Here is a 16,752-nt window from a genome sequence, read left to right as displayed (position 1 = left end):
TTAATTGTGCCCACCCGTAATTTCTACATTGACCAAGAGTGATGTGAACCTACTGAACTTGCCAACAACAACGTGGCAACAGGAGGGTGAAGCCAGTGGTGTCAGCTGAGGAAGGGGGAAAAAACTCCCATGTCTACACGAATTGTTTGTGTGTAGTCTGAGCAGGCACCAATGTGCTGCAGCAGTAATTGCAATTCAGGCTTGCCAAAGCAGAATGCTGCCCATTGAGATGACTCTGACTCCTAGGAAGGGGGAGGGAGAGGGTCTTTGAAAGTGGGGGGAAATGGATTTAACTAGCTGTTTGGACATGGCTTGCACTTAGAGCAGGTGTGTCAGGAAGCCAGGTTTTTTGCTGAGTTCATTAGAATAAGCAGCAAACTGCCAGAGAATCGTGCCGCAACGGCAACCAAGCGCGAGGCTCGCTGAACAACACTCAGCTTTCACCTGTTAGAGGCACAGTCGGGCATGTTTTGACGTTAAGCAGTTCAGAGTGAGTTCGTGGGAAGGGAGAGGGTGCTTTGGTGTGCCAGGCGCTGTCTTCTGAGTAAACCCTTTGCCTGAGTTCCGCCTTGCCTCAGTACCAGGTCCAGGATAGGATGCTTGTTTTGAGAGTCTGCACCACAACTGCGGGAGACTCTTCAGAGCAACTAATTTCCCTGTCGACTAGTTTTTTTTTAATAGACTAGTCAACCAGTCTATAAGTAAGAAAACACTCAAAAAACATTTGAAACCGTTACGCTCTTCGATAACTAAATTGTGTGTGGCACTTTCCATTAATTTTGGAATTCATGTCTTGCCAGTCTTTGCCGTGATGAGCTTTTATGGATAGCGCGTTAGCATAGCTAGCATCAGGGCCCTGCTGTCCTTGCGGGTCAACGTCAACATGCCTGTGCTGAATGCTATGCTAGTTTACTCTGACACAGCCTACATACAACCTTATCTTCATTTACTATTACTAGATTAAAATACTGCCAAGCCGCGCTGGTTTTACGACATGTCATCGACCGCTCCGTCGACTACAGTCCAATGGTCCACTCTCACTAACCCACGCTGTCGCTGGTTTGTTCACATCCGGGCACTAACGGCTAGGCCAGGGCTACCCTAGTGCAAACACAACAGTTACCGGCGTTGTACATTATTAATTTAATTTGGTTTAACAGACGAGTGTTTTCTGCTGTCGGTTAGTGATTCGTGAGCCTTTAAACGTTTAACCGACTAGTCACGCACATCCCTAATGTAGCACATCAACCTTACCTTACCTCATGAAAGGAGAAAGCTAGCTCTTGGTGCCCATCCTTTCCCCCCTCTCTCTCTGCCCTTTTTCCCTCTTCCAACATGCACCCTTGGCCGTACAGTGTGCGCTGTGATGCACCCTTGGCCGTGCGGTGTGCCCTGTGGTGCACCCTTGGCCATGCAGTGTGCTCTGTGATGCACCCTTGGCCGTGCGGTGTGCCCTGTGGTGCACCCTTGGCCATGCAGTGTGCTCTGTGAAGCACCCTTGGCCGTGCGGTGTGCCCTGTGATGCACCCTTGGCCGTGCAGTGTGCCCTGTGAAGTGCTCTGTGCCTCTCTTGAGCTGAGGCCTTGTTCCTCTCTGTGGGAATTGCTTAACTCATCCCTATGGGCGGCTGTGTTGGGGCCCATACCAACCTTGTTTAGTCCCACAGTGCTTCGTCCGCCCCACGGAGGCCAAGAAGGCGGCTGATGAGTCCAAGATGCGGTTTGCCCACATCGACGGAGACCACCTGACGCTGCTCAACGTCTACCACGCCTTCAAACAAAGTACGTGCCGCCCATGTGACACACTGAGTTATTCAGAATAGATGGCGTTATTTCGCAGTTTAATGATTAATTAATCATGATTAATTAATTGATTAATTTGTCCCCTTGTGCCCTCCCCCCCCACCCCCCACCCTCGACCTTGAATCTACCCTTACCTCACACAGACCACGAGTCCACTCAGTGGTGCTATGACACCTTTGTCAACTACCGTTCGCTAATGTCAGCAGACAACGTTCGCCAGCAGTTGTCCAGGATCATGGACCGCTTCAACCTGCCGCGGCGGAGCACAGAGTTCAGCAGCAGAGACTACTATACCAACATCCGTCGAGCGCTGGTCACTGGCTTCTTCATGCAGGTCAGTGAGAAGTCCTTCACCAGCACTCGCCAAAAGCTTTGTTATATACGAGGAGGAACGTTTAACCTGGCACCTTTTGCTATCTCACTTTTTCTTTTGTTTTAATCGTCCATTATTGGAGTTGTCACGTTATTGGACATGAGTGGAGGATACACAACGGCGAAGCAGCTCTGTTATTTAAGGAAAATGTAGGCGTAATAATGTCTTAATATCCAGCTCCACTGCGGTTCTGATGCTCATTGAAGTGATTGTCATTGTTGAGCTTCATCAGTTGTACAAAGAAACTTGTTAGGTTAATGCCGTGAATAAATGTGTGCAAGGTATTTGTACTGACTGAAACCGTAACTGAGATATTCATTCTAATGGATAGCCTCCTCTGAAGTGTGTGTGTGTGTGTGTGTGTGTGTGTGTGTGTGTGTGTGTGTGTGTGTGTGTGTGTGTGTGTGTGTGTGTGTGTGTGTGTGTGTGTGTGTGTGTGTGTGTGTGTGTGTGTGTGTGTGTGTATGCCTCCTCTGAAGTGTGTGCACGCACACAGCCGTTTTGATTTAAACATAACAAGAAATCAAGCCAATTTGCACCTTGTGCAAGGAAATAAATGGCGTTTTGCGAGAAGCCATTTTCGCGGGGGTACCTGAAACAAGCAAACCTGACAAGTTGAATTATGGCGTTAATATTTAAATATTTGTCAACATTAACCTTTATCTTGGAGACAAATTTGCAGCTTGTGTTGGAGTTTTCAGGGTGTTAGAGCTCATGTCTTTGTTTGGAAAGGTCTTTATTGAGACTGATTGCCTTGGTTAATCACAGCAGCCACCGTCTGCTTCACCAAGTATCTGCAAAGTAGGGAGAAAACACTCGTCTCACTGCCACGGTTAAAAATAACTTCCATGTCTTCAGTCTCACATGCTGCTTTTGGTCATAAAAGCATTAGTGATTTAATTGGATTTACATGGGTCAGTTAAGTTTAAAGGACAACACCGGTGGAATTTGATTTTTATTAATTTATTATTGCTCATAAAAAGTCTAAACTCACCCGATGTATCTGCCAGCAGGCTCTTTGCTATTTCCCCCTTTTTTATTTATTTTTATTTATATATATATATATATATATATATATATATATATATATATATATATATATATATATATATATATATATATATATATATATATTGGGAGCCTATGATAACCATAGAGAGTGGATTGTATCAGTATTGAATTATTGTTATCAATACACTGACAGATTGCCAGTTTTTGGACTCGCGCATCTCTCTTGCAGCACCGGATTTTCAGCACTCATAAAATTGCTACCTTCTTATCTTCTTATTCACCTTATGTAGCCCCGCCCACTTGACCCATTGTGTCACGACTTCCTGTTCAAAACGCCGGCTCTTTTACCTGCTCCACAGGAAGTGGAAACACAATCAGAACTTCCGATTGTGTTTCCACTTCCTGTTAGTCTCTCATGGCAGACTGTCTCTTCTACATAAGGTGAATGCATGCTCTGCTGTGCCTTGCTGCTAAAAATACTCAAATCAAACGGAAATGAAAAGTTTCTGAAGTAAGAACTTGACTAAAATTAAACAACCCTGCAAGTGGAGGCTAATCTGAAATTAAAATCATAATTGACAATAAAATGAAAACTAATTAATAGGACAAAACCACAGTAATCCTAACCTATTGTGCTAAGTGACGTCCATTGATCCTATTTCCTATAAGAAACTAATCTTCGTGTCAGTCAAGACGGACGCTTCGTCAAAATAGTCGGCCGGAAGCGAGGTTTTATTTGTATACAAGGAGTCATTTCAGAAGAGTCTCAAGGACCGTAGAAACATTGGGAAAGACGAACGATAGGAAAACAAGGGCAAAACCCGACTTGCTCCTAATGTCTAGAGGGGCTGTTGAAGTGGTGATGACATATTGATATTCATATTCATATTAGCGGTGACACGCAGGCCACAGAAGGAATAGCAGCAGAAGCACCTTGTGTTAGAGACAGAGGACGTCAAGCCCCTCCAACTGTTACAACTCCACCGTCATGCTCGCCTTTTGCTGACTCTGCATTTATTTGACATTAATCACATCAGACTTGATGATCCACTGGGAGACATTATTTGAGCTGCGTAATACCTTTTTAAATCTGAGCGATATTTCATCCAGCCTGTTGTCGAGCACTTCTCACATTTTGTTTCGCATAGACATTGCAAGGTGCAAGGTGCATTACCGGTAGGCTTGTGCGATATCCAAAATTTAATATCGCGATATAATCCTTCCAAATTATTGCCATTTTTGTTTTTGTTTACTTAATTATTAGGCTTTAATTATATGTCAATGTATTTTAGGTTTCAGGTACATGCATAGTAGTATGAATAATATGAATAAAGGACTGAGAGCTTGATACGCTGTTGAATTTGTTTCTTTACCTCTCCCTTTGCAGCAACACATACAACACTCTTATCCGTACCAATAATGTACAATAAGCAGTCAAATGAGGGTCAACAGCAGGGCTTTTTTAAAATCATGATATTCGGCAAATATCGCGACAATCGATATTATGGGAAATCTGCCCAAGCCTTATTACCAGTAGTGACGGTTGTCCCTGGTCTCTCCCTGTGCTGTGAACAGATCGCCCACCTGGAGCGTACGGGCCACTACCTGACGGTGAAGGACAACCAGGTGGTCCAGCTGCACCCCTCCACTGTGCTGGACCACAAGCCCGAGTGGGTGCTCTACAACGAGTTTGTGCTCACCACCAAGAATTACATCCGCACGTGCACCGACATCAAACCAGAGTGGTAAGCTGCACCCTTCTGCCATTCTCCTCCCCTAACTGGCGTTCACATCCAACCCCCTGCCTCCCAGCCTTGATTCTCAGCAGCTTTTATGGTGCGGTAGCATCTCGTAGACAGCCTGGTGTCGGCTCGCGTAACCGTTGTATTCTTTTAACACATTGAATGCCAGCCATGTTTTCATTCCTGTAGGTAAGTTGTGCCAGGGGTGTTTTTGACGATTCTGGCTCATTTTAGAAGAGCCGAGGATTCTTTTCTGTTAAGAATTCATGAACACCAATCATCTAAAAATAACTAATAGAATGTGTGCTTTCTCTGTCTAAAAGAGTTAGTTTGCAGAGTTAGTAGTTATGTAGATATTAGCCGTTGAGTACAGCATGGTTTCAGCGTCTGGAAATTTATTCAGAGATAAATGGCTTTTTGTGAAACAGTCACTTTAACCATTCATTTTTGGCATCAGTAAGACCGTCAGACATTCTAAACAATAGTTTTGAACAGTAATTTCCTCCATAACAACAGGAAACACCCCTCTCATTCAAACTCCTCCCTCCGTGTGTCTTCTCCTCCTTCCTCCTGGCTTCAGCGGGCGTGTCAGAAGCGCGTTGTGCTGCCTGCCTGTCTGTCTGCGTGCCTGCCTGCCTGTCTGCCTGTCGGGCAAGACGAGTCTGAAACGGATTACTGTAAAATCGCGTCGCCATTTCCTTGAATGGCTTTCTCCCGCGGTGTGTGTGTGTGTGTGTGTGTGTGTGTGTGTGTGTGTGTGTGTGTGTGTGTGTGTGTGTGTGTGTGTGTGTGTGTGTGTGTGTGTGTGTGTTCGCGCGTTGCTGCGCGGCTCTGGGGGGAAGGGATCTCTGTCCGTTCTGTGTGTGTGTGTCCGGGCTTTTCCGCGGGAGGCGGCTGGTTTTGTGGCTTTTGGGTCCCGTGGCTGTGACTTCTCTCGGTCTCTGTCGCCACTTAGTGGTCGGTAAAATAGATTACACGCATGCTCTTGCTCCAAATAGTTATCTGGAAGATGTAAAAGGGGTTGATTGATGTCCCACCGTCAAAAAAACATGTAAGACGAGTTATTTCGGCTCTGGCACTCAAGCGCTGGATTATGTAAGACGAATTATTTCGGCTATGGCACTTAAGGTGTTAACACCTGATCGGGCTCACGTGTGAATGCTCGCCTTGGATTATAGCACAGGATGTGTATTCCTAAAAATCCATTTCTTAAATCCACCTTTGTCTAAAATTGCTTGTGTATTTCTCATTGTGTGTGAATGTGTGCGTCTGTGAATGTGCCCGCATGAGTGCCTCCATGTGCACTTGCACATTTATGTAGCATCAGATATGGTGTGCCCTGTGCTCATCACTGTGCGCATGTGGCAGACCGGCATTCTCCTACAAGTAAACACACAAGGACCCACTTTCTGTGCCTAATGTCAACTTGCTTCCTCTCCTAGGCTGGTGAAAGTGGCCCCCCAGTACTATGAGATGGGTAACTTCCCCCAGTGTGAAGCAAAGAGGCAGTTGGAGCGCATCATCGCAAAATTCTCAACCAAGGAATACTCTCAGTACTAAGATGTTAGCATGTATTGCAACGGTATCCCTCACTATCTGTACAAAGTTGAATCTGAACTCTTCATCTGAGCACTCTTTTTATTATTGTTTATTTTTTATTTCCAACAATCATTTCGAAGCTATTTTTGTCTCACTGGGTGTAATGTATTATTTTCAGAACGTTTGAAGAATTCTGCGTCTCCTGTTACCGTTGAGGGCCAGTTGTTGTCGTCGTTTTGTGAGTGAAACTATGAGGTGAAGCACTACTCGGAACGGACCGTAAATGACCGGTCGTGATGAATTCGGTCACGGACCACTTCTGTCTGAAGCATAGCCCTTCATGGAGACATCGACATTCCTCTTAAAACTTTGAAAATGTTAATAATATGCTAAATGAGGAGCAAACGTCAATAAAAAAAAACAGCATCCGCTTTGGTGGATTTTAACCCATTTATTTTGCTTACATTGCTAAAAGGTATTGGTCTATGAGGAGAGGGTTTTATTGGTCTATGAGGAGAGGGTTTTGATCTGACAAACTTGTATTTTCATTCAGGCACAATGAATGTTCTCGTGTCAAGGAGATATTAAGAGGAGAGCGCCAATCGGTCACATTTCCTCTCAACTGTTTAAATTAATAAAACTGTCTGACTTTGTAATACAGCTTTCCTTATGTTTTTTTTCTTTCAGTGTCAATTTTAGACAAACTGGAATATCCCCGTGTATGATTTTCACTTCACCATATTATTATAGCAATCTGAAAGTCTGATGCGTCAAATCCCACCAGCTTCCAGGTTTTTGAAGGAAGTTGAATCTTCTTACTGGGATCTTGATAGCTTCTGTTATTACAGTTGGAGTGAAGGGGAACGTTAAAGGAACACTCCGCCGATTTTCAATGCCGATTTATTTTGCACATAATCTCACACATCTGAAAAGTGTAAACCGTTGTGCAGACAATCATTTAGTTTGACAGTTATTGAGAATTGATTTAAGTTGTGGACCAGTGATGTCCGGGGGCACGGTGGCTCAGTGGTAGAGCTGTCGCCTCACAGTCAGAAGGTCCTGAGTTCGATTCTCGCCAGGGAAACTGTGGGCGCTGTGGTTGTGTTCCCCCCCATATCTTCAGTGCCTACTGCCCAGGTGGGGTATCTCGTCGTAAGGGCCTTTGTCTCTGTGTGGAGTTTGCATGTTCTCCCCGTGCTCCCCCAGGGGGTTCCTCCGTATATACTGTAACCCCCCCACTAAAAACATGCAGAAGATCAGATCGTCATCGTCATCCGACCAGTGACGACAACATCCGAAGTTGGTCCCCGGGCGCTGTACGAGAAAGCGACCACTGCTCCTGGCCTGCCCCTCGGAGGAGAGGACATGCCTGGATGGGTTATATGCAGAGGACACTTTTCACCGGCCACCGTCAGCATGAGTGTGTTGTGGCCGCATGCATGTGTTGTGGTGTTCGTGTGACAATAAAAGACGGGGCTTGTCCCGTTACGAGAGTTTTTTTTTAACGAGTTTTTCATTTGTGCATGAATGACATCACTGGTCCACAACTTTACCCAAAGCAACTCTCAATAACGGTCAAACTGAATGATTGTCTGCAAAACGGTTTACACTTTTCGGATATGTGTGAGATTATGTGCAAAATAAATCGGCGGACTGTTCCTTTATACTAATGTTTCAGAGCAAGATCTGTGTGAAATCCCTGCTGTGAAAGCATGCTGTAGCTGTACTGCTTTGTGCCACTGATACTATACATGTACTGTAAGTAATGCAGTCATATAAAAAAAATTCCAAGATAATGGTCAGTTACAAAGAAATTAAACATTTGATTTATTTTACTATAATCAAAGCACTACTTGCTTGTCAGATAACAGCTGCAAAGGTAGTGTCCAAGACTGAACTTGTAAGAAAGTTGGATGAGCTGTGACAAAGTTTCTTAGGGAAGTGTTCCCCTCTCGTTCTGTGGGTCAGCAGCCCAGATGAGCAGCGCTGGCTGTGTGTGGCGGGCCGTGAATTCCACAAAGAATTGAACAACGGGACTCATGAGAGGCCTATGACGATGGGGGTGCCTCGCCTGAGCTCGGGTCAACCGGGGCCCGCAGAGAGCCAGCCCACATGGGGAGCATCCTGGGTCCAACTATACCACCCCCCTCAGGGCTCCCTGGGGGCTGCTTTGATGGAGGCGTGGTTGCGACGGGGGCACAGGTCAGACTGCCTAGCGGGTGTCCAAGCCGTGCCTGCTTCTGAGGTGTGGTGACCACTATAGTCCAGCGCTTCAGGATGGAACCTTCCACTGGCTTTTTGGTTTCCCATGGTGGATTATGCAAACAAAAACATGCAGGTGCTTTGAGATGTAATGCTTTCTTATTTATGCCTTCTGGCTGTTGCAGGTGAATTTCTCTCTGGTAGCATTTGTCCCTTCATTAGCCGCAACTGCTTTTGTGAGTTTGGTGACTTTATTTTGCCTATGCCTGTGGCATTATGCTATATCTCCAGGTGAACAGAATTTCCCCTTAAGCTTATTCTGTGATCGCTTTTAAAGTAGCCGCTCTAAGCACAGCAATCTGTAACTCGCATCAATGTTTTCCTTCATCTGCTGCATTTTGAGCTATGTCTGGATACAGTGATATATTCAAAACTAAGACCCCGCTTTGTTAGAATGGCACCATTACATCACCTTCAAAAGATGGGATTCCTTAAACTGCTTATTATCCACATTTCTGCTTGTGTACAAGTGTATATATATAAGCTTCACAAGGAGATCAGCATAACCAGGCTTTGCTCAGTTCTACGTCTCTCAAATTGATAGGAAAGTGGGTGGCTATGCATTTGCAAAGAAATGTGCAGCATTGACCTAGGATACAGACAGAATTTAAACCGTAAGCATTTTGCACAATCTACAGTGTCTGGAAGTAGGCAGGCAGAGATACTAAACCTGCTAAGGGAGTTTTAAATTAAGGCTGCAGATTGTGCAATATGCAACGTCAGGAAATTAGCATGTGTGCTTTAATATTTTTGGACTGTTGGGAGACGAGAAGTTTTTAAGTGGATGGCCTTTTGCTGGGGAACGTACACAGAACCATGAAATAGCGCCAGAGAGATTAGTCCTCCAAACTGAAGCCAATAGAAAACCCATTAGTTTGAGCTGATCGGGAAATTATATGGAATTGATCCTGAGGTAAGAACATTTTTTCCATGCTCAATACTTCCCATTGATTCACACTGCCATAATTACAAAAGAAAATCATTATTCCTCCAAGTTGTATTTTGTTAGTGTCTGAGGCTACGCGATGAAAGCGTGTGTAGTTTTATTTCTTCTTGTGCCAGATCGCCTATATCATGGTGTCGTCTCTAAGGGCTCGATGTTCATACATAGGAAATGCTTTGATTTCCATTTAAAATATGGAATTACTGGAGTTGGAGAGAAGTTTGTAGTCTCCTTCCCAATGGTCCGCTAGAAGAACAGTGGTTCTCAACGTGCGGTCTGGGGACCCCCAGGGGTCCTTTAGGGGGTCCCCAGCAAACAGGGGAATCATTTATTTTCACTATAATTCCAACCATAAGTAACACAATGACTGTGACAGAATGTATTATGTACCGGTATATGGGTGAATGGGCTTCATACACTTTCTGTAATTAAAAAAAAAAAGCAAAAATCTCATCAGATGGGGCTTCCTGGGACAAGATCTTATCAAATGGGGGTCCATGCATGGTCTAATTTATGTCAGTTTAGGGGTCCTGAATGTGAAAAGGTTTGAGAACCACTGAGCTAGATCAGTAGCGTAGCCAGAAATTAAATTGCAGGTGGGCCAGAATAAAAGTGGGTGGGCCGCACAATTCATTCCATAAATAATGCTGTGTATATTCAGATGCAAACACGTGCCTATCAAATCCAACAGAATGTCAGGCACAGCTGCCAAATCTCTCTCACACACACCCCACACTAGTTTGTGGTTGTAAAGTTTCATGAGGCTGTGATTATCCTAGACTAGAGCTCACAATAGGTCATTTTATACGGTTGATGTCAAGTTTTAAAAAAAATGGTCTCACTACAATGAAATGGCTACTATGGGGACATCATCACACATGAATCCACAGGAGTCTCAGCTTTCCAGTCAAACCCATATGCAATTCCAAGGTTGTTTAGGGACCCCATGCAGAAATATTCAAGTAGAATAGGTGAAAATAACATTGTATAATGCAAAATAAGTCTTTTTTTTGCCCCAAACCGCATGGGATTAACATAAAGTTGGCATGTCTATAAAGGGGAGACTCATGGGTACCCAGAACCCATTCTCATTCAGATATTTTGAGGTAACAGGTCAAGGGACCCCTTTGAAAATGGCCATGCCAGTTTTTCCCTTGCCACATTTCAGCTTAAATTTATTTAGCCCCCTTCCTCACAAGCTAGCATGACAGTGTTGTTGCTACCAATGGATGCATTAGGTCTTCTAGTTTCATATGATACCAGTATCCTGCCTAGCTTTAATTGAGCCCGATACAGCCACTGAAAGACAGTAATGTCAGACATCTGCCAATTAAAAACTTTGATTGGAGGGGCCTATACTGAGGCAAGAAGTGGTTGGGCCTAGGTCCAGCCAGGCCCGCCCATAGCTACGCCCCTGAATAACGCTGAACAGTCATTTGAGGTAATGAAAAGTTGACATTAAAGTCATAGTTCACCCAAAAATGAAGATTCTGTCATCATCTACTCACTCTCATGCCAGTTGAAACACAGGTGAAGTTTTGTCCATATATTAATAACACACGTCAGTTGTTTGGAAAAGGCTGCTGTGGAGTTGTGCTGGCAATCTCCCTCTGTCTGATGTCAGTGGGGAGCGGTTCTTCAGAGTTCCAAAAGACCTTACACCAGGGATGGGCAACTTTGATGATCGAGAGGGCCACAAAAAAAATCCTCGCTACCAGAGGGCCAGATTGTGACCGTGCACTTCCACCAGTAGCCTACTGTAACAACATCCCTCCCAATTATAGCTACTAATTTGATGAAAGGGACTGGTAATCACAGTTTATTATACCAACATTTATATTTTTCATATTCAAATTTAGTAATTCTTCCATTCAGATGACACCAGAAATTTTGCTCTAGCTTTAAAACAGCCCGCTACAGCAATTTGATGGGGTACATCACCCAAATATGTGATATTAATGATTAATCAGATTAGTAATGTTGCAGCATGTGCAATGTGCATATAGTTTGTTACAATAGCGTTAGCTCAAATGCTAACGTTAAACAGTACGTGGATGGACAATTTGGTGGTCTAACCTAACCAAAAACGCCAGCCTTGTTACATTACATTACGTCATTTGGCAGACGCTTTTATCCAAAGCGACTTACAATAACACATTTTTTGTCAGCAATAGAACAATCAACTATGGAGCACAGTCTGTGACAACTACAACTTCTGAAGGAACAGTGGTACAAGTTTAGGTTAGTGGTACAAGGTTGGTTAGGTTTTTTTTTTTTTTAATATAAGGAAAGAGAGAGACGAAGTTAGATCAAGGAGGGCCCAGATGGAGCCTGAAAAGGTGTGTCTTTAGTCTTTTCCGAAAGATCGGCAGTGATTCAGCAGTCCTGACCGAAGGTGGAAGCTCGTTCCACCATTGAGGTGTTCAAAAAAAAGAAAAAAGAAATTGACCCAGGGGCCACACTGAGTGAGGTCAGGGGCCGCATGCGGCCCGCGGGCCACCAGTTGCCCACCCCTGCCTTACACCATCATTTAGTGCAAATCTTATCTAGCTGATTGATTTGCAACAAATAATGGTGTAGACCTATAGCTCCTTCTATTCACAGTGTTATTGTTTTTGTTTTGAAACTCTAAAGAAGTCCTTGTTTACTTCAGTTGTTTTGGAGAAGGCTGCTATGTAGTTGTGTTGGCATTGCAACCTCCCTGTGTGTTATACGGACAAGCTTCACCTGTGTTTCATTTGACATGAGGGTGAGGAGGAGATGATGACAGAACTTTCATTTTTGAGTGAACTATTTATTCATTTAAGTTTCACCATCTCGCTCCCACATCCTCGTCTCTGCTGACGTGAGGAACCGTCCCGTGTCGGTTTGGACCATAGCTCACCGGAAAAAAATAGCCAACGGAGACAAATGCATCAGACAGGTATTGTACAGGCCCCGTTTTCAAACACAGCGCGAATCACCACCTCTGATGGCAAGGGCTCAATCTCCCGCCACCCACGGAGTCCAGGATGGCGCCTCATCATCATTTCAGGGCTGTGGGTGGGGACGTTTATTGCAGAACACCTCAGCACTTCGGGAGATCCATCCACCCACCCATCCCGCGCCAGCCCTTTCCCCACCAGCAACACCAATCGGAGCCCAGACAGGTGTCTTATCTCCATCACACGGCACAAGCACAGCCAATCTTCCAGGAAGATGGCGACTGGGATGTGACAAATCCATCTGTCCTGGTTTGAATTTGTATGCTAATTTGAAGTAATAGCCCCTCTGGTGACAGTGCACGGGAACAATTCAATCATGCCATCTATGACAGTTGCTTTGCAGCCTTCTCTGTGATATGGGAGTATATGCACGAACCGCCGGCTTAGGCTTGATAGATTGGGTATGTAGGGGAGAGGTGGCATGTAGACTGCATGTTTAAAATGGGCTGCCAGTTTGAAATGAATCATGCAACTACTGAAGGCACCTGTGCAGAAATATACTGTATGTAGCCTCAACATGCCTATAGGCAGAGAAAAACAATATTTGATTTGACCTCATTTATTTACCTGGCAACACTGCGGTGTGATTGGTAGTTGCCCTGAACTTTTGCCCAATCTCCCTGCGATAGCCTGCGTGTGAATAATAGAAATATGTGATATCCCCACATGAAATCACGCTAAGACAGTTGTTACATTGTCACGCTGAATTACCTCTGCTGCCTGCCTTCATGTGTCACTCGGCAGAAAGGGGAAGTAATCAGAGGATGCACACACGACGGAGAAGATACAGGCAGCAGGGTAGCTGTGCCATATATTGCTAAACGAAGCTGGCTGGCTATAGCGTCTGTGATTTCTCTTGTGCCTCGGCGCTCCCCTGCGCCGTGCAAACGTATGGCACTTCATAATCTTTAAATTAATCTACAGCACAGGACAGATTATGGTCGATGGAGACAGAGATAAGGCTAAAGAACAAAGCGCTCGTTCGTTTTGCTTGCGTCGTCCTTTTTCTCCTGCTTCCAGATCGCGGGGGCCTCCCGCTCCCGCGCTCTCCAGGCAACTGAGGCACTGGTTTACCGCCTTTTCTTTTCCACCACTAAAATTTGATTTTCATTCAACACAATCATTAAAAGAAGTGATATTTTGATGACACTCAAAATTGCTGTGAAATCACAAAAAATTGTTAATGCCACCTCACAGCCTCGCAAAATCATTTGTTTTGTGGCTATTGTGGAGCTTAATAATAATAATAATTGATTGCATTTATATAGTGCCTTTATAGACACTCAAAGTGCTTCACATATCAGGGGAGGGAGTGCAGGGAACTCAACTCATCCACCACTGATGTGTAGCACCCACCTGGGTGATGCACGGCAGCCACTTTGCACCAGAACGCTCACCACACATCAGCCTATCACGGTGGAGAGTTGAGGACTGAATGTGCTAATTAAGTAACAAGGGATGATTAGGTGGCCATGATTGAAGGAAGCCCTGTGTGGGAATTTAGCCAGGGCACAGAGGTTACACCACTACTCTCGCAAAGAGTGCCGATGGGATATTTAATGACCACAGAGAGTCAGGACCTCGGCTTAACGTCTTATCCAAAGGACGGTGCTCTCTCACAGGACAGAGTCCCTGTCTCTGCCCTGTGGCAACGGGAAGATTATTCATGAGACCGGAGGGAAGAGCACCTCCTAGTACTGGTCTTCCGGCACCAGTCTGCCATCCAAGGAGTATCCACAGCTAGACCTGCTTATAGCTTCCCCAGGAAGCCAGTAATGTAAAGCAGGAGCCACTGGTTTATGTTTATGTTTATGTTGTTTGTTTTTTTGAACATTTTTTAATGAGAATGGCGAATATCTGTACATTACAGTACTATTACAAATACGGTTACAGTATTATGTCAGACACCATCTCTTTTCTATAACAAACAAAAGGCAAACATCAACACCATGTGACGGATAGGGGGACAAAAACAAAACAACAATAACGACAACTGAAAACACACAAAAAACGTCAAGTGTACGATATATGGATTGATCGATACAACTATACTAGTCATAACAGTAATAATAACAGAGAAAATAAGAATAAAGAAAATATTGTTTATGTTTATGTTTATGTTTATTAAGGATCCCCATTAGTCCACACCAAGGTGTAGGACTACTCTTCCTGGGGTCCAAATGGTCCTGGTGCTGATGAGACACAGGATCGACACTGATGACAATCCTTCTCAGTGTTAGAATGATGTCAGTGAGAGAGAGAGAGATATGTAGCCTACTGTATGTCAAGCACACTCTATGGCTGGTGCATACATGATGGACTTTCCATTACTCTCGCCACTGATGTGAATCCTTGACAATTTCTCCGGGAGCGAAAACAGCACAGCACTCCGCCAATTGACCACAATTCAAACGGGTGCAGATCATGCGTGGCAAACATGTCTGATCAAACAAGAACAACTGATTGAACAAAAGGGCCGTGTGTGCGCCTCTCGCTCCCCGCCACGTCGTGATAAGTGGTCTGCTAAGAGACAGCTCTCCGAATGAGCTGACAGTAGACTGGACATCAATTCTCCAATAAAACGCTGTACGGTTTTTGTTCAGGGAAGGGGGCGGGGGGGGGGGGGGGATCTGCACTACTTCACAATTGTTCTTGTGATCTCCATTATATTTGGGTAAAATGTCTATGTTTTTGTGTGATGAATGCTCTTCTGTTTTCACATAACCATCTGGGGGATAAGTCCCTCGGGAAAGGGTTTCCATGGACAAGCACTTTGAAAAAAATACCTGGCAGGTGATTGGATGAACCGTCTGTCTATCACAGGCTCGCTCTCGCTGGCGTCACACCAAAGCCCGCCTCATAGGATGCTGATTGGTGTGAACCGCTGGTGGTTTGGATTCAAACCAATAGATTGGAGCGTGGCCAGATGGATTTGTCGTGTGATCGTGATCTCGCGTGAATTCATCTGCCTCGCAAGGTTACTTTTTTGCTGGGGACCCTCTGGAACCCCCTCAAGGACCCCTGAGGCTCCCCGGACCCCCCACTCTGAGAACCACTGTAGCACCTGTCGTTTTATGAAAGCTAGCTGTTCTAAAATCACTGCCATGCCTGTCAATAAGATAATACACACACACACACACACACACACACACACACACACTTCAGTTTGCAGTGCACACTTGTTGAAGTTCAGCTACAGCCTCGGAGGACTGCAGTTCAACACAACTGATTGCCAGTCGCCTTTTGTAAAGTACTAAGTAGCCTATGAGAAGTGGACAGGTGAGTGTTACTGTTACTAGTGGAGAAACATGCAGAGTCTACGTCTGATAGCCTACCTACACTTACCTGCGAGGTCCCATTTGAAAACGGTCTCTCGAGCAGGAACATCTGTGAAGATTAGTTGTTGGATGACTCACAGAACTGCCTACTAGCCTCAGAATACGACTACTCATTTGTTGCACTCAATCATAGTCTCAGAGAAGCACCCTGATATATCACCGTGGGCTCCATTTGCAAAGGCTATGCTACCATACATGTAGCAATCACAATGAACTTGCATTAAACACAAGATTGTTTTCCACTGAACCGGGCTATTCATGTTCTTAAATATTGTGTCTAGTTTCCAATACCCCGCACCGTTTCTGCCATGCCAGAGCCTGTCATTTCTGTTCTTCCGGATGTGTAATTACGGGTTTCTACCCATTGCCACAGCAGAGAGGGCGCTATTTCCCAGCTGGGAAGCATAAGAACAACAATGGCCATTTTCAATGGAAAAGACAGCCTGAGACAGGCTGGCATGACAAAAACGGCTCGGTATTGGAAACTATGCAATATTCAAGAACATAAATAGCCCGGTTCGACGGACAACAACCTTGTGTTTAAGTGCAGTTTTATTGTGATTGTATGAAAAGGTAGGGCCTTTGCGAATGGAGCACGCAGAAGTGATATATCGGGGTGCTTCTCTGAGACTATGATTGAGTGCAACGAATGAGTAGTCGAATTCTGAGGCTATTAGCCTACCTGTCCATAGTTAGTGTAAGTGTGTGTGAGAGCAGCAGGGAGAGTAAAATGATGATATTAACCTCCTCATCCTCAT

General features: G+C 44.7%; 1 protein-coding gene across 3 annotated transcripts in view; it reads left to right on the top strand.

The window, feature by feature from the left end:
- Positions 1–6,948, top strand: part of dhx15 (DEAH (Asp-Glu-Ala-His) box helicase 15) — a 38,129-nt gene extending 31,181 nt beyond the window's left edge. For all 3 annotated transcript variants that reach the window (XM_083639831.1, XM_083639832.1, XM_083639830.1), the window contains exons 11-14: positions 1,659–1,781; positions 1,946–2,136; positions 4,762–4,931; positions 6,371–6,948. In XM_083639831.1, coding sequence (XP_083495957.1) covers positions 1,659–1,781; positions 1,946–2,136; positions 4,762–4,931; positions 6,371–6,488 — 602 coding nt within the window. In that variant the 3' untranslated portion in view covers positions 6,489–6,948. The remainder of the gene's footprint in view (positions 1–1,658; positions 1,782–1,945; positions 2,137–4,761; positions 4,932–6,370) is intronic.
- The last annotated feature ends 9,804 nt before the right edge of the window (positions 6,949–16,752 follow it).

Source organism: Poromitra crassiceps (assembly GCF_964638095.1).
Source record: "Poromitra crassiceps genome assembly, chromosome: 7".
NCBI lineage: Eukaryota > Metazoa > Chordata > Actinopteri > Beryciformes > Melamphaidae > Poromitra > Poromitra crassiceps.
Note: the sequence above shows the minus strand (reverse complement) of the source record. Positions and strands in the feature narration are given on the sequence as shown.